At 40.5% G+C, this 19260-nt stretch overlaps 1 protein-coding gene across 2 annotated transcripts in view; it reads right to left on the minus strand.

Annotated features, from left to right (window-relative positions):
- Positions 1–19260, minus strand: part of GAD2 (glutamate decarboxylase 2) — a 41303-nt gene that overhangs the window by 4324 nt on the left and 17719 nt on the right. For both annotated transcript variants that reach the window (XM_065050715.1, XM_065050716.1), the window contains 7 exons: positions 13780–13859; positions 10511–10565; positions 9043–9159; positions 7855–7919; positions 3888–3966; positions 1983–2132; positions 84–191 (listed from right to left, as the gene is read on the minus strand). In XM_065050715.1, the coding sequence (XP_064906787.1) occupies positions 84–191; positions 1983–2132; positions 3888–3966; positions 7855–7919; positions 9043–9159; positions 10511–10565; positions 13780–13859 (654 nt within the window). The remainder of the gene's footprint in view (positions 1–83; positions 192–1982; positions 2133–3887; positions 3967–7854; positions 7920–9042; positions 9160–10510; positions 10566–13779; positions 13860–19260) is intronic.

Consider the following 19260-nt stretch of genomic DNA (forward strand, 5'->3'; position numbering starts at 1 on the left):
GGTTTGACCTGTTGGTAGCATATCAATAGGTGATTCAGGCAACTGCTGTTGACCAACTGGGAAAAAGAAGTTGCAATACATACCTTTCCATCAAACACCATTTCATAGCCTTCTCTGTTCTTTATTTTATTGTATAGGTATTCTGCAAGCTCCAAGCACTTATCAATTTGTGCTTCAAACCCTGTGGTTCCCTTTAGAGACAATGGGAGAAAAAAAAAGTTACGTGACAATCTGTTCTGTGAACCGAAACAGCAAAAGGACCATGCAGCACTTGCCAAAGCACCAGCAAACGTCACCACTCAGAAGTCTCTGAGGGACAGATGAAGGATCTGATTCTGTGAGATGAAGGACACTTTGCTAAGCACAGCTCATTTATTTCAAGCTCTTGCCACTGACTCCCCTATAGCCACCTCTTCATAATAAGCACCAGGTCCTAGCTCGTTTCTCAGCAAAATATTGCTCATGCCTCCAAGGAAGGGTGCCCTTGTTGGCAGATTTTGCAGATGCTGAGCATGGTTTCAGATGGCCTGGGCTGGCACAGAGGAGGGTCTCTAGAAGGTCTCAAGTTCCAGACATGGGGAGTCTCCTGCTGTTTTCAGAAGAGGGAGTTTAATCTTCCAGAGGCGATATGTTGGGGGGCTTCTCCAAAAATAATTTTTCTTTTTTAGTTAAACACAGAAGGGACAGATACATTTTTAGAGTCCAGCCTGATGCCTGTGAAAATGCACATTTTGATTAGATACTGCTTTGCCTCTGTAACATTTCTCTCGTCTAATTGACGCCGTATTAGCTCAGAAGCTGTGTTTTTAAGAGATGCATCAAATCCTGCTTTTTCTTCTCTGGCAGAAGTCATAATCCTCTCTTTGTGACATCACAATTGTTCTTGCAATCACCAGCTGTGATACCACAAACAAAGGATCCAGCTTTATGAGGGAGGAAAGGGAATAAACAGCTGGAATAGATAAACTGTTTAAGAAATACACATCCTATTTTGTAATGTTAATATTAAAAGTGGAGTGTGAGAAGAGAAAAAGCAGCACAAGACATATTGAAAAAAATGGGGTTTAGAAGGAAAAATGTCTCTGAGTAATGGATGCATGTCCCTGCTAAATCTGTTCTGGCAGCGCAGAACTGACTTAAAAGCCCCTGTCATTATCCCTCTCTGTATAGAGATTTCAAAACAGGGTAGAGCTAGCACAGCCCCGGGAGAAAGGCTTGGAGCTGAAGAGACACATGTGGCTAAAACTGCCTGCCACGCTGGAGACCCCAGTGAGCACAACAGCTACTGCGACAACAGAAACCTGAATCCTCCTTTACAGACTCCCACACCTTCAGCTACATTTAGTGTCTGTCTCCGAATTGTTTTCAGAGTTTTAATGAAGCACAAGAGGATCTTTAAGGCTTTCTGGAAAGGAAAACAGTGATGTTATCTTCTCTGAACAAACCTGAGGCAACTTGAAATAGTAGATTGGATAAATATACGGAATAACTTATTTAACGACATCCTACAAATACAGATGAATTAATCATTAGAGCTGGTGTTTTCAGATTTCCCAGAGAACAGATTTTGATGAGTTTTCCTCTACTCCTTCAAAAGATGACTTCGTGTCTACTGCATGCAATGAAAGTAGGTATTTCAGACTTGATTTGCCATGTTTAATTTCTGAATGTCATTAAAACATCTTATTTCCAGTAATCTTCATAATAACATTCTTAGGTATATGATTTATGCTGTTAAGACTCCTACAGTTACACAAAGCAAATGCTATGCAAAGCCATGGAGTTCAAGTTTCAAAATCATGTGTGCTGCTTTGAAGCTAAATTGTTAAAAGTATAAAAAACCAGAAAATAATAATGTTCTTTCTTTCATGTTATATGGGAAATTCATGTCAGATATTCTCTAAAATGATGATTACAGAATAAAACCCTGTATCTGGTGTGCATTATTTTAATGGAAACAAATATACTGCAGGCAGTCCTACCTTTGCCCTCCACATCAGCCATAGCTTGAAGACATCAACATGTCGTCCACATTGCAAAGCCTTGTCTCCTGTGTCATAAGACAGGTCATAGTGCTTGTCTTGTTGAAAGAGGTAGGAAGCATGCATTTGATTGCAACTCTGCATCAATCCCTTATAGAAACAACGACACAAAGAAGTAATGTTGGCACAGATGTGACTACTATTTTGAGGGATGTTTTGAGGATAAAATACACAAAGAAGTAATGTTGGCACAGATGTGACTACTATTTTGAGGGATGTTTTGAGGATAAAATAACAAATACCCAAACTCAGTGGAATAGGTGCAAAAGGAAGACAAAATCAGACTTAGTTGCTCAGTGGACTAAGCTTTTCATATCCCATTCAGTGCCCAGGACACCTTGGTACCTGACCCAGCAATGTGTAATCCACTCAAAGAGCCAACACATTTTTTTTTTAAAAAAAGCTGGACAATGTGCTTCCTAGCATCACTATGCACAAACTCATTTTTGGATCTCACTTATTATTCTTTATTCTAGTTCCTCTTTCTCCCTTCCTTGGAAGGTTGTTTTTTTCTGGCTGAGTCAGACCAAGCCAATTTGATGACTAATCTAAGTAGTATCACACCACTTTTCTAATTGCTTTGGTCTCTACGATTCTGATTTTCATTGTTTTCTTTCTTTGTAGGCACAGTTCTTTTCTGCAAAGCCCTCAGCTGCAGATTGGATGCTTAAGTGGTATAGAAAGCTTTGAACAGATAGAAGAGCATATGGCCTTTAAACAGCCAGCCAGAGCTATTTCTGGGTTGCAAGATAGCATTTTGAGAGACAGCTTTGTGGGAGGGCCAGAGGCCAACAAGGTGAAGAAACCTGGCTCATGAAAGCACAGGGTTTCCTTTTTAACTTTTGAAGTGAAATGCAAAGAGTCATGTTCTGGCTCTAGTTAAGTCCTCAACCAAGTTTAAGGTATACCTTAGGGCTGTTGCCTAAAACTGCAATTTCCAATCCAAGAAGAATCAAAACTTGGCTGTTTATCATCAAGTCTAATCTTTATGTGTAACTCAAAACTGAGATAGTAAAATGAGAGGGAAAAAAATCGGCTTTCTCTTAATCTGAGCCATCTGTTCTCACAAGAGGTCAAGGATGGTACTGACTTCAACCAGGCAGGATTTGTCTCGGGGAACTGACCCAGAGGCCAAATAAAAGCCAGCTTCTCTCTTCCTAAGTGCAATCACTTTGTATACAATCTGTTGTACAGCTGTTAGCAAAACAGCAACCAGCTTTTTGATAGCTGTTCCAGTAAGTGGTGGTTGTATAGCAGCTGTCCCAGTAACTGGTGGTTATATGAAAATTGCAGGCTTGAAGGGTAATTCAAATTCTAGTACTAAATGGAATGTCTACTTTTTATTTCAAGTGAACTTAGCCTTCCCTTTTTATTTCCATGTGCCCCAAAGTGGATATATGGATCAGAGCTGGGCTGAAATTTCTATCATAAAAGTCTAGGAAGTGTAATGATGCCGAGATTCTGTACCAAATGCCAAGCTGCATGTATAGCATACTACTCATCCTAAGAGGACTAGAGTTTGCCTACATTTTATGCTATGCAGAAACTAGTGGGGCTACACAGCTATGCACCCACAACTGAACTATGGACATTTTGAACAGAAAGCCACAGAACTCTGTAGCAATGTTGCCATTAATTGGATCTACCATTTCTGCTAGACAGCTGCTTTAATTCCTTTTGCAGTCACAGCCTGAGCATATAACTAGAGGTCTACTTCTCAGTTTCTTTTATAATCCTCATCACACTAGCAAATACTAGCTATGACAAAGCTGTGAAGAAAATATCCGTGATTTTCAGAAGCAAAATGTCAGAAAAGATTGGAAACTTGAGTATATTGGGACATACCTCTTCTCTTACAAGCAGGGCTGAACACTGCAGTGGGACGCCCATCATCTTGTGAGGGTTCCAGGTCACTGAATTGGCCCTGGGACACAAAAGCACATGAAACTCAGACATTGTACTACAGTGGTGAAACCATGGAGACATTTAGTAATAAGAAGAATAATAATGAACATGTAGTAATGCGCTCATTCTTCTGAGCAAGCAAAGCTGAAAATAATCATGGCAGATATTAGGAAAGTAATGCCTTCATAAGGGACTTAATCCACTGTAGTCGGTTTTTGGATGACAATTCTGGCAACTTACCACAGGATGACTGCTTTAGCCACTACACTTTATCAGTATTAAACTTTCTGGGGAGTCATCTATACTTCATAAACAGAGAGCAAACTTCCTAAAAACACCTGCCTGACTGATGAACTTTCTGAAGTCGCACAGCTGACTAAAGATGCAGATAAGGAGCTGGCAAAACAACATTTCCCTCCCATTGATCCCACTTTTAGTAAGATTTTGGCAAGTAACTCCCATAGGCAATTTTGAAAATTCATTCAAATACTTCTGGGCACCTCTAAGTCTCTCAGTAACTTGGAAAACCTGGCCACAAGTAATTTTTTCCTTGCTTTGCTGATGGTAAATTTCCGTAGTTCCTTGATTTTTGCTTTGCTATGATAATTCACACAACTGAAGGACTGGGTCCAAAGCTACCATAGCAATAAACACAGAATCGATCCATCCTTCCACTTATCCTTATCCTGCCTTCCTTCTGGACACATTCACTGCAAAAGTAACTGTCATCCCGATCTTGTGAACAAACAGGGTCCTGTCACAATACAGCTTAGAGAAGAGAGATTTGGGACTGCAGAAAGGGTTGAATGGAAGATTGTCCAGTTGCTTATTATTTTAATTTTGTGTTATGCTTGACTGGATATTTGTTAATTACTATTATTACATGTGATGATTAGCTGATGTATACATCTGTGTCCTATTTGGAAGGCTCTCAAGGATGCATAGTGCACAGGATTTCATGTAGTGCAGTGATTTGAGTTTTGATGGCACAAAACAGTCAACTCGAACATGTAAAAACTTAAAAGGACCAGGATACACTTGCAGGTATCATTTATGTGAACAGAGATGAGTATGTTGGAATCTGACAGTATTTTCCTTTGTAGGATTTGGAAACAGCACTATTGGTTTATGCGCGTCCTTGTAATTTCCTGCCAAATTACTTTCATTCCTTTAAAGGAAGCAACTCCAAAATTCACTTGGACATCGGGCAGCACTTCTGTGCTTTCTTCTTTGCTATTTAAATGGGACGACACAAATGTCTGATGCAAAATCTGCAGGGAATAGTCTTCCACAGGCAACATCTGGCCACTTGGCTTGGTCTTTCAAGTATTTGGCAGCTTTTAATCAGCTCAGAGTCAGTCACCTGAGTGCAACACCAAAGCTAATGATTCTGAACATGCATTCAGGTCTATGAATTTCCTTTGATATGATACTTTTAAATTTTTATCTGTGTCCATGCAGGATAGGCAGAAATTCTTCAAAAGACTTCTAGGTAATAGTAGTGGTATGGGTTTTCTCAAGCAAAAGGATTATTTACTGACAACAGCCAGATGTTAATTATCTGCCTAAACCATTTAATTTGCCCTTAGGTCATTTATTTCCCCAATTACATCCCTATTGCACACAGAAACAAAATAATTATGTAAAGTAAAAATCCACCATTTTTCATTTGTTATCAGTTATTCTGATCTTCAGCCATCAATATGTACTTGAAGAAATTGCTGACTGAGACAAACAGTGAAGGAAAAAAGCTACATGGATCAGCAAATGTGTTTTTAAAGCATCTCACATTCACCCGAAGATCTGAGAATGAGGCGCCTATGGGATTTTTTGGCTGTGGGTCACAGACAGAAAAAAAAAAAAAAAAGAGGAAAAGTTTTCCCTTAGAGATTTCAAATAGATGACATGAGAGATTCAAGACCAGCAGAATTTGGTCCTTAGCCATCATTAAAAACAGGCTGAGCAACATTCACTGACCAGTCGTAGCCCCAGGAAGGATGATGCTCAGACCCTGCACAGGAACACTCAGCTGCAAACATGCTTTTCTCACGTAGCTATCAGCCCCTGCCCAAGCCTCTGGTAGAGTGACACCAGATCGAAATTGCTGACGGTGGCCATACTGATCTGCTCCAGACACCAGGTGATGTGCTTCCTTCAAGGGTGCCTTGGACCAGCTTGCAATCTGCTATGTGAGGACTGGAGGGCACCATAAGAATGGTCCTGCAATTCCTCCTGCCTTCTACAGGAGTAGTTGTGCAGGACTGTCTGTTACCAGAAGGACAGGAGTACTCAGAGCACAGAGTGCTACATTTAGTGCTCCATCCTTGTCCCTTTCTTCCTTACCAAACATGATTACCAGCTCCAGTTCTCTTCTATCCAGACCTGTAATGACAGGGTTGTATTCGAATATCTGCTATGAAACAGGAATGTCCATAAAAGCTGGGTCTAGTAAGTATGCTCTAAAGGTACACACATTTGAACTCTAGACAAACTGAAATGAGCCACTGTGCCCATCAAGCAGCAGAACAGCATTGGAAATGACTAATTTCATTAATTCATTTCCAACCATATGGAGACGGTGCTTACCAAAGCACTAGAGAAAATCCAGTGGAGTTCCGCATCTAAAACACATTATTTGGAAAATTCTCCAATATGGACTCAACCTGAACAATTAATTCCAGTAGAATCTGGACAGCAATTTAGGAGGCAAACTCTTTTTTTCATACTCTGTTCTCACAGGCAACTGTGTAGATTTTTCTAACATGCTGGACATTTGGATGTATGGCCTTTTAAAGCACAATATGTAAGTCTGGAGGTAGTCTTAACCAAACTATATTGAATTAATAGAACCACTGTCTGATCTCCAAATTTTGCATGTGAGATGTATGAGAAGGAACTGAATCATCAAGGTATCCTCCTAGTCTTCAGTAATAGGATGAAGAAATTGTTTATAATTTTAACTGGCAAGAAACAATAACTTGGTTTAGAGATAAAATGGGCAGATGGGAGTACTAATTTACTCTCAAACAGCATGAGCTTCAGAAAATACACAGATGTGAGAGTGACTTCATCTAGCCCAGTATACTGTCTCCAGCAAGTGGCCGAAATAGATGCCTGGGAAGAACACAAAACAGGTCAAGCATCTGCAACCTTCCTCAAAATACTCTTTGAGCTCCCACTCACTCATGACTCATGGAAGTACTGAATGTTTTTTGTTTATCTTTCCTGAACACAGGTAAATCTTAACATCCTGCAGCAAAGAGTTCCACAGTTTAACTAAGTTTCTGAATAAGCAGCTGTTTTTAAGTTTATGCTCAGTCCTTCCAAATTCTGAACTGGATTAGCATCACTTACATTCATCTGTATGTATCTGTAATGTTTACAAGCTCATGACTACAACCTTGTATATCCAGGCAGAGATTTACTGAGAAGATGTCATTAACACAGCCTGGAGGGGGGTTCTCTCTCCAGACATGACAGAGCAGTGGCCAGTGACCACCAAGACACCTGTCCAAACTGCAGGTGCATCCACCTTTTACAGTTGGACTTCAGTGTACAAGACCTCCAAGATTAATTTATTAGAGATATGCAATGGCAATTCATGCTGGATGCTGAATTACAGAATGTTGCAGAAACCACTCTGGACCTGCAAGTGTATCCTGGAACGAACGGAAAATCAAACAAGTAATGTCTGCCGTTTGTCCTACAAAGCTAAGTGCCACTGTAGCACTGAACATAGCCACTTAGCAATGCTATTTCAACTGGAAGGACAGTTTGCATAATTTCTTCATACTGTATCTCAGAGATAACATTGAGTTCTACTTTTATTTATAGACATGCTATGGTAATCACAAGTGTGTTAAAATGCATTTAATAAATGTGTTTAATTAACATTAATAAATCATACCTTTCAACGCCATTTAACTTCCATTTGTGTTTTCTTGACATCAGGAGCCCACCACCCCATGCTCCCTAGAAGGCAAAATACATTATCTTAATGAGAAGAGAACTCTGCATTTCTCTGTGATGACATCTGTGCATTCACATCAGTCTGAGGCCCTTTCTTCTTGTTGACGTGGCATGTTCAAAAATGACCAGGCAGATGGGGCCTGAGGCATTAGCTGTACTAACAATTTTCTTCCAGCACCTTGGAAATAGTGCTTTATAGCCCATCATCTGAGCATCCACCTTCCTTATCATCTGGTCACCCCTCCCTCGCCACCTCCTCTGACACTGACACATTGGGCTGCCCCACGCTGTTATTAATGACTTGCAGAGCTGCTCATGGATAAGCTGTCTTTTCTTTTTCAGTGACTAAGTGATGATAACAAACCAAACTGGGATCTCAGCTGCTCTGATGAGTTTTCATCACATTCCAGATCACAACTGCTTGCCCCCTAGTCATTTGCTTTTGCTCACGGAGATCTGGGACAAGCAAGTGTTTCATCTGACTGAGATATAGTTTAAGGTACATACAAATTCTTTCTTTGAACTGGAGTGATTTTGGCTGACACAGTAATCCAAAAGCAAGATACCCAGCCCTACGGAAATTTAATTACTAAGGCTTTTTGCACAAAGGATTTGCAAAAATAACATAAAAGTGATTTTAGGGATGAAAGATGATCCTTCAGAAAGATTTATTGACAAGAGCCCAGATAAAGCAAAGTAGCCAATCTGATAAAATTCTCTAGCATTTGCATTAGTCTGTTCAGCAATTTGGGGTACTTTATTCCAGACAAACATAGACTTTTCCTTATGTATTTATTTTGCAGGTGTTGCAGGAGCTGAGCCAATGCTCAGTATGGTTCTTGGGTATTTCTTCTACTAATGGCATTTAGAGATAAAGCTGAAGGCCAAGAGCACTCAAACCAGGTCATCTTAAGGGTCCTGTTGCTAGAAGTACCATACAGTCACAGCTCCTAAGAAGTCCCCATGAGCTGAGCCTTTCCAAGGAATGCTAAGTCAGTGCTTGGATGTTAGACTTAATTACAGGAACAAAATACAATGACCTTTATAGTAGATGGCACTGCCCAAAATGAATAAACGAATGCTAATACACCTTGTAATCAAACCTCTCACATAAGATGATACTTACATCCACATGCATCCAGATTTTGTACTTCTTACAAATGTCTGCAATAGCTATGAGGGGATCAAATGCCCCATACACTGTTGTCCCAGCCGTCGCACTCACCAGAAAAGGAACGAATCCCTGCAAGAAAGCACAGAGGTATTGGGCAGGGTCAGGGTGCTGCACCCTCCTCAGCCTGCAGCAGCCCCCACTCCTCTGGTGCTGCCTCCACAGTGAGCCAACAAGTGTCTCCTAGAGGACACCCCTGCTACATTCCACTGGTTTTCTCTTAGTTTAGATGCTAGTGATAACATAGTTTCTACCTTAAGGTGGCAGCAAACTTCCAAACCAGCATCCTCCATTTATTAGGATGCACAAGACAGGTAAGGGCTCAGAAGAACAATTCTGCTCCATGCCACCTGCCTGCAACGAAAAGTTCTGCTCTGCATGATATTGTGTAAAACAAACCTCTCCCAGGCATCACAGGGCAAGAAATATTTCAGGTGGTCTGTGCCTTAGCCTGTAATACACTTATCTCAGTGAGTGCCTGAACGTGTGGTAGCCCAGTCCTGTCAGTGGGAGCACCCTGTCTGGGGGTGCCTCCTGGGGACAGTGCAGAGGGGAGGAGTGGGCCTCACCTCCACCCTCAGCCCTCATGCAGAGTGAGGAGACAGGGACCATCTCTTGGATCCCCTCTGCTAAACGCTGTGCCTCACAGAGGAGCACTCACTGTCCGCCACATGCCATCACTTACACCAGTGCTTCATTTTAAACTAATTTGTAGCTCTGTTGACTCAAAAAGGTCTGAACTTCCCTCTGCAAAGTGAAATACCTGGTCAGTAGGTTTGGGTTGTACTCTATTGCCACGATGCCTTTCATTTTTATCTACTATATTGCTTTTCTTAGACAAAGTAAGCTTTTAATGAATATTTGTGTTATTAATGAGCTTCGAATGCTGTTTCTAATGATTATTTACACAAGTGTTGTTTAAGGCACACAGCTAAGTTCATTGTACACTTTACTCTGTTGTTTTAATTCTAGCTTCTATTAATGAATACATACAAAAGCAGTGCATTTTTAGAGACGTGTGGATTGTAGCTCATCTTCCATTATTTTGATGACTATGAGGAATACTTTCAAATCACTGAAATATATATAAATTACTCAAATGATTACTCTGTTTTTGCCAATATTCAGCTGATGAACTGCATTAGAGGTTGATTATATATATATATATATAAAAAGGAGGATGTTATCCAGAGGAGCACATTAAAAAAAAACAGATATATCATGGAAGTTATAAAGTAGCTCTAAACCTATTTTCTCAGCAACTCTTGCCTCACTAATTTCCAGGCTACATTTCTGAGAAATAAATCCAAAGTTAATGGGCAAGTCTATGTTGTTTTACGAAGGAAAGCAAAACAACTAGGTGTATCATTCTTGGAGGATTTTTTTTTTTCTTTGTTGGAAGCAGAAAAGCTAGTAAACTTACTTTTTGTTTGGCTTCAAGAATTCTTCTTTCAAGGTCTGATGGGATCATTTTCCCTCTGGAGCAAGAGACAGTTATATTAGAAATTCGATCGTGAAAAGAGCTCTTGCTGTTACTTCTTCACTTAATAGGAAACCCAAGTAAGGAACAAAGTGAATCTTTTGCTCAAGGCTTAGGCAGCATTGAAGGGCACAGAAAGATTCTGACCATTAAGTCTTCTTCTACCCTAATTACTTTGACAACCAGTTTACATCAATATGGTGATGTTAACTGAGAGAAGTAATCTTGTGGCCATCCTCACTAGGGACTGATGTTGCTCCATGGCGCCTCCTGGTCCTGTTTGACATTATAACCCTGGAACATGCTCCAGGCTCCCCAAAAGAGGCTCAGCCCAGAGTCCCAAGAAGCTCTCATTGGGTGCCAAACCCCACGGTCCCCTTTCAGCAGGGACAAAAATGAGCTGCATGGCCTGGAGCAGCGTGACTCAGCTCTGGTGTATGCAGTTGTTCCCATGTTTCCATCCAAGGGATGAACTCGTTTCAGGGCAACTATTTCACAGCTTGGTGCATTACATTTTCCCATCTGCTCGGAGCAGGATAGGAGAAGCTACCAGTCTGGATACATTAAATGCACTATCAGGCCGTTTGTATTGACTGTATTCTGTATTTGCAACACATTTGGTATCAGCCATCCATTTGAGATTCAGACTCAGCAGTATAAGGCTTGAAGGCTAATTTATTAAATCCTGTAAATGGATTAGGCAAAAGGCAGAGCAGCGTTAATACTGAACACTGAGGTTAAGTTTTCTCTTTGCTTTAGCCACAAGAAAGACTAGCTAAGAAGAGAGTACGCATAACCACAATACAAACACGACAGTTCCCCTCACTACAGGAATAAACTCTTCACTGGATGTAAGTGTTGTCCATTTAGACTTTTATGTGCATATGTGCTTTGAAGGACTTTTTTACTTTTTAGTATAGTTGGACACATTTTTTTTCCATCACTAAGGCACTGTTTCCTGTTGCTATATTGAAAAAACCCTTTAGTAAAGCTCAAAAGAGCAGTTTTAGAGAAGCAATTAAAACCATCAGTTTTGGTTTTACTTCTACATAAAAAAAAACCTGAAGTGTTTTCATGACATTTGCATGGATGTAAATTTAAAAAAGAAAACAAACTGTGTTCTTGTAACAAGATACTGCTAGGTTTTATAAGTTTTCATCCTTGCACAGCTCACAAGAAGTCAGTAATTATTTCAGTAGAAATGGGTTTGCACTGTTTTTTGCAAAATCTGTCTAAAAATTAGCCCTGATTTTTCTCGCAGAAGTTCAAGGTCTGAAGGGTATTCAGGTCATTGTGAGTTCCTCCCAGCTACATGACATGTTCAGAGAAAAGTGGTAGTTGTATTATCTTCAAAAACTGTTTCTGGGATCATTAGAGTAATAAAGAATAAAACCCACAAACATGCCAAAGGAAGGCAATGATTTCCTCCTCCAAAGACAGTTCAGATGTTGGCCTTTAATGGTTTGTAATTTATTGAGCTTGTGCATACAAACACAGACAGAGCTGGGCAGAACCCTTCGTTGCCAAATATTTTTTACCAAGACAAGTGATTATCCAGCCCCTGGTCACGTGGAGTATGGCAGACAGAATAAGCATTGGTGTCAAAGTCTTCTCATATTACCCACATCTGCACAGTCTTCATTGTTGCCACACCATACTAAAGTGTTCTGACCCCAAACCTGCAGGGTGTCTGCATGGTAGTATAAGAGGCAATGGAAATACATGGTTGTCCAGTCTGAGGTATGAGCAAGAACTTGATTTTCTGCACGTTCTCCTGGCTTGTAATTCACCACACATTTACATAGTCCCATGATACAACAAAACGAGGCAAACTTGGCAGATGTGGGTCAGGATGGTGAAGAGAAGAGCCACCAACAAGCATGCTTGGTCATGCTGGAAACATCAAAAGGATCTCATGGTGCTCCTTCACTCTCCCACAGGTCTGCACCTTCACAGAGGGCCATCTCCACTGCACAAGCACACATCCTGTGCAAACAGCCTGCTTTGTCTTGGTGACATCCACTGGGTTTCGGTATGATCCACAGTAATCCCACTGTTTAGTTCAGGGTGGGCAGGGTAAGCATTATGGTCTTCACAGAAAATCATCATGCTGAATTTGCACAAGAAGAAAAGGAAGACATGACTTCATTGATCTGTGTCTGTGTTTAGTGATTAGGAACAATCGGAGATTTACTTTGATGTGTGTTGGTTCTGTTGATGTTGTCATTAACTCTTCTTCAAGGTGTGCTCAGTCTTTTGTTAATAAAGAGACAATAAGCCCGTAAGTCAATATGCAGGCACTGTGATTAGCACTGTAATTAGTTGATATTGTTCTCTTAATGCAAGAGCAGAGTAAAATCTTCCATTTATGCTAGAGCCATAAATAATTCAATACCTTATATGAAGGATATTTAGGACTCATAGTAAGAGCATATTCTATTGAAAAGATTCTCAGTAGAACTGATAAGAACTGTTTTATTAATGTTTGTCCTACAGAAAGCATGTTTTCCATAAAACTGAAAACCTTCATCAGAACATGTTGATTTTGTTAATATTCCTTTACTTCCTCAAAATGGGTTTTCATAGAGAATCAAAAACTTTTAGTCAGATGAGTTAAACAAGAAGTTATCTACCACTGGTTTTGTATTGCTGATGGGACCTGTGGGTCAGGTGCCTGCCATGCTACTCCCATCACGGGGGTGTCCCCATCAGGGCACTGGGGGAAATGCAGCCCAGCTGAGAAGGATGGTGAGAGCATGAAGTAACAGAATTACATTAGCAAATGCACCTCGATATTTTACTGCTTTAAAAGGCTCACTTCAGTTCATTTTAATGGATCAAAATCTGAGTGTCAAAATGCTCTATTTTGACCAAAACAAGGTTCTTCCTCATTTCTTAGCAGAACATGTAAGGAATGATAGTTAGATGAACATTTTGTTTCACTTCAGGATAAAGTAAAAGAAATATCCGAAATCCCTGAGGATGGGAACTTTAAAATATTTTATGAGCTCCAAAAACTGACTTGTAAAGAAGCTACTGACAGGGCCAGTTCCTCAAGTGGGATAAATCACTGTAAGGCTGCTACAGATAATAGTTCTATGATGAATTATGCGAACTGTTAACTGCATCCTGTATGCTCTCTCTGAGCTGAGCACTTGATGATCTTCTTCTATGTACTGACAAAAAGAGCTGTATTTGGCATCTTTACTTACCTTTCATCACATCTAATCAGAATCACACTATCTGTACCAATACCCAAGGCTGCAGCTCCTTTCTTCACGGAAAAGTGACTCTGAAAAAATACATTTATTATTATTTATTACTTTTATAATTACTTCTTATCCAATTTAATATAAAACACGACATTCTTGCAGGCCCTTCGGCACATAATCCCACACAGGTAGTAATTCTATTCATAGACTTTTTGGAAACCAGTCACTGTCATTTGAGGCTTCATATCAGGTCACTACAGTCAATTAGTGAAACAGCAATCACTCTCATCTGGAATGTTAAATACACAACTGTGGCTGATGATGGACCCAAATTCTGTATTTGACGCACACCTGCAGCTTCTATTGCTTGTACGGATTCAGCTATGAACTTGATTTACTGAAACAAAAAATTATCCCCTAGAGAATTCATTTAGTTCATAGCATACAGAGCGATGTGCTTCTGCTATATAACTTCTGGCCAAATAACATACTGAGACAAATAAAGATAGGAAGCCTAATTGTGATCTCATGCCAGTGAAAGCCAGTAATAACTCCCATTAATAAATAGAGCTACTGCAGTTTAAAATCAGAACTGTGCTATTAGTAAGACTATTAGTTAATATGTATATACACAATAAAAAGTGGAAGTTATATACTGGAGTGCAAGTCAGTCTAATTTTCCCTATCTCATACGACTTAACTCCTTAGTCAGTATTGGTTTATAATTCTAATTTAAATTGTAGTGATTATGATAATGCAATAGTTTTATATCAAATTACACCACCAAGAATCTGATTTTTATTAACTCAAAGACAGCTGTAACAATATTGTTCAAAGTAATTTTAACTACAGATAACTAAACTCAAAAAACCTGCAAATTCTTTGCATATACTACAGTACCATTAGCTTGGGATGTAACACTATAAAAGGAGATAAAAATCTAACAGGGCTTTTGAGGTATCTGACATGTTAAAGAAGAAACAAAGACATTTAGTCTGTGGGAGTAGAGAAGCAGACCACAAAGCAGAGAAGTAATCGCTATTGCTTTGTCAAGTGAGTATTTGGTTTCAGCTGTAATGAGAGCAGTAGAGCTATAGGGGAAGAGATGGACTTGACGCTTATACACACGTCTGCTTCACTTAAAGGCCGTGAAATCGTCGGGATTTCAATGCATACTTAAAGGCTTCCTGCATAATGAACACTTTGACAAATGAAAATCAATTCCGAATCAACTTTATGAAAGAGATAGGAAGAAGAATAAAACTGCAACATGTACCTTCCGTTTAGTACGTAAAACCCCTTTCTTTGTTTTAAAAATCACTTGGAGGTAATTATCATTAACAGACCTGGCTACTGTTGTTACAGTAGCCTAAGAGTTTCCACTCCAAATTTCTTCTTTCATGTGCCTGTATCTCACTGTTTTGGCTGAGATGCCTTAAGTTTTCTTGATGCTTATAGAGTTTTTCATTGTTCAGACATTTTTAAGAAGTTCAGACAGTTCTTGAGCCCTGATTCACTGATGATACATGGACAATCTAAAAATACATCTTCAAGAGAATAGTATTTTTCATACAGTTTTTTTTTTTTTTTTTTAATGCTGTGGCTGGTATAGCTCTCCCCATGTGGCATGGCTGCAGTATACCAGTGATGCGTGATGAACAGCCATTGACCACCTTGCCTAGACCTACAATCATTTTTAACACCCTAGTACAAAAAGCCATCCTAGCCCCTGAATTAGGCACATTCTGAAATGCAAACATTTACATGTCAGACTGACTTCCATGCAAGCTGATGATCAAATGAAACACATACCCATGCGCTCAGATGAGCAACAAGGGATTAGTGCCTTCAGTGTTTTGCCGAATTAGCTAGCCTAATCAGGCTTAAGTCATCATGTAGCCTCCTCCCTTTGTCTGGAGGGGAGCCAGGCACCTCCCTGGAAGGATTCATCCAGCATGAGGGTTGCTCGTTTTGAGTGACATCAAGTGAGAAGATTTTTTCCCTGTGGACCCAGCCCTGTGATATCTGCTGTCTGTGAGAGTGGAAAGTGTACAGTACCTGTGAGCATCAGTGCTCTGGAAACTGGTAGATACTTAACGTACTATATTGTCTAGCCTATTAAAACCACAGGTTAGTGATATGCTCAGATCAGATACAGAGTTTGCCCTGCTCTGTTTCTAGTTGGAGTCACAAGGTGCTAGAAAGTTATTTGCACATGGAACATCAGGGTCCTTGTCAGCGTCGCACTGATATTTTTCATGGTACGTAATTTATTTGACAAAACTGAATTTTGGAACATACACATTTCCATGAGCTTCACCAGTTTCACTAAAATCAGTGGACTTTTCCCAGCAGAAATGCACTGTAAATTAAGTCCCAGACTGGGACCAATACACAAAACTCTGTATGTGGAAGACCCTGAAGAGTCTTCCCAACCTTGTGGGTATCCCTCAGCCCCATGGTGCAGCAGTGTGACTTTATGAGAGCAAGAAGGAGAAGAGGCCATGAAGAGGCTCCTGGCATCAGGAGGCTTATGAAAAATTCCGAAGTTTAGGAAGATATCTTCATACTTTGCAAAAACTGAAATAAAGCTAGAGTACTGCCAGCATAATGTCATTTCATCAATTTGCTATGTGAAGCTAGGATTGAATGATATACTTAAAATAATTTATCAGTTTTTTATTGATGTATTACACAAACTGATGTGGGTAGTGTAATATATAAATACAGGTAGAGATGTATGAGTGAAGAGTCACAGGTATATTTCACTGGGTTTTGAGTCAATGACATTCTATTGATGAATTTTGCTCCTCATAACATACTAGTTAAAATAGATTTACTACTCTAATTTGGTTTTCTATTAGAAAACAGAACCATTCAAAATGCCTTAAAAAACAAAGTATGGATTGAGGCCTGTATCTAGTGGAGTCCCTCAAGGGTTGGTACTGGGACCATTACTATTGAATATATTCATGAACAACTTGGATGAGGGAATAGAGTGCACTGTCAGCAAGTTTGCTGATGACACCAAGCTGGGAGGAGTGGCTGACATGCCAGAAGGCTGTGCTGCCATCCAGAGACCTGGACAGGCTGGAGAGTTGGGCAGGGAAAAATTTAATGAAATATAACAAGGGCAAGTGTAGAGTATTGCATCTGGGTAGGAACAACCCCAGGTTCCAGTATAAGTTGGGGAATGACCTGTTAGAGAGCAGCGTAATGGAAAGGGACCTGGGGGTCCTGGTGAACAGCAGGATGATCATGAGCCAGCACTGTGCCCTTGTGGCCTGAAAGGCCAATGGTACCTGGGGTGTATTAGAAGTGGGGTGGTTAGCAGGTTGAGAGAGGTTCTCCTTCCCCTCTACTCTGCCCTGGTGAGACCACATCTGGAATATTGTGTCCAGTTCTGGGCCCCTTAGTTCAAGAAGGACAGGGAACTGCTGGAGAGGGTCCAGTGCAGAGCCATGAAGATGATTAAGGGAGTGGAGCATCTCCTTTATGAGGAAAGGCTGAGGGAGCTGGGGCTCTTTAGCTTTGAGGAGACTGAGGGGTGACATTAATGTTTATAAATATGTAAAGGGTGACTGTCACAAGGATGGAGCCAGGCTCTTCTCGGTGACAACCAATGATAGGACAAGGGGCAATGGGCATAAACTGGAACACAGAAGGTTCCCTTTAAATTTGAGAAGAAACTTCTTCTCAGTGAGGGTGACAGAGCACTGAACAGGCTGCCCATGGTGGCTGTGGAGTCTCCTCTGGAAACATTCAAAACCCGCCCGGACACGCTCCTGTGTAACCTCATCTGGGTGTTCCTGCTCCGGTGGGGGTATTGGACTAGATGATCTTTCAAGGTCCCTTCCAATCCCAAACATTCTGTGATTCTGTGATCTGCATGGTTTACTAGAGGAAGAAATTTAAGCCCACATGCTCAGAGGCATCCACTGGAATACAGCCAAGCCCAGCTGCCTCATTGAGAAGTTTCACGGCACTGTTCATACAGCATAGCGGGGGGGGAAAATGAATGTGGTGCTGATAGCTCGGTTGCCTGAAGGCTTTTTACAGACTGAAGGGAATTCAGCAGTCAGGAACCAAAACAGGTTTAGGGACAAACTGAGAAGAAATATGGAAGTCCGTGCACAGAAGGGTAAATGCAATTACAACTGCTAAACAAAATTTGAATATGAAATTGCTCGATCTGTGGATACAGTCACAGATACATGACTACTGTTAGGTTTTTGTGTCACAGGGTAACATCAGATGAATTACTCCAACTGCCCAAGATGCCCTAAGAGAGCCAGGATTAAAGGAAAAATGGGAAATACAGTTTTAAGAGCAAAGAAAACTTTCATAATGCTTATTAATATTAAAATTTGTTTCAATATTCCTGAGATGGTGCTGAAAATTTGATTGCCTGTGTAATATAAAGGTAAAGACACAAAAATATAAAGGTCAAAGAGAAGCAAAGGCTTGCGGAAATAAGCCTGGTTAGACGGAACTACTGACAGATTCAGCTTGGCTAACGGGGAAGATCTACATTAATTCTGACCCCTTTGGGAATGTCAGGGCTACAGACCGTTTGGCCCTGCAAGGACATGAGCTTGAACAGCATCTTTCATGACACAGTCATGTAGGAGTTATGCAGATCCGAAGTCTTACGGTGGAAGAACCAGGGTCTAAAAGGGAGGACGGGGCAGATTGCCTTATATCAGCCCTGAAGGAAAAAACAGGCTCAGAGAAGCCGGCACAACCAGAGTTTCACCACTGTCCTGTGCTTGTCAAAGACAGGACATGCAGAAGGGAGTGGGCTGTCACTGCAGCTCTCGCCCTCCCTCTCTTCATGCAGTGCTGCACGGGAAATGGGTGCGTGGAAAAGAAATGTGGTTAAAATTCAATGGTGAAGGAGAAGGCCCAGAGCATTAGTCAGTAGTAGTGATAAAAGTATATTACTAATAAGAAAAAAACCAAACGTTGATCTTGAGCCAGGAGAATCTTCCCTTTGTCTAAAATTTCAAACACTGATAGGAGTAAGTTTGTTTTCCAGATAGCCGTTTTTTCATAGGTAGCTTTGCAGAATAAAAACACATTGTGAATTTATTACAGGTGCAATAATGAGTAGGCCTTTTGGAAAAAGTATAATTAGAATAATTAAAAATGTTATGATGCTGAAAAGTATGACATTATCTTAAATAAACAGTGCTTGAAGATACAAATACTTCTATTTTTATAGCTTGCAAAATTAATTGCTCATAATCTGGCATGGCTGAAGCTGTAAGGAAAAACCATCCTAATGCTGTGAGCCCCAAAGACCACAGCTGGTTTTTCAGATTGCAGTTTCTCCCTGCTCACATAAATCCAGAGTGGCACAAGCTTTATGGAAGGAGCTCATCAGGAGTGAGTTCTGAAACGGCAAGCAAGCCAAGCCATCCGGCAGCTGAAACCTCTCTGAAGTCTGCAGGTTTGGTCTCTGGCAGCCAGTGCTCTGCA

This window comes from Columba livia, chromosome 2 (genome assembly GCF_036013475.1).
Source record: "Columba livia isolate bColLiv1 breed racing homer chromosome 2, bColLiv1.pat.W.v2, whole genome shotgun sequence".
Lineage (NCBI taxonomy): Eukaryota > Metazoa > Chordata > Aves > Columbiformes > Columbidae > Columba > Columba livia.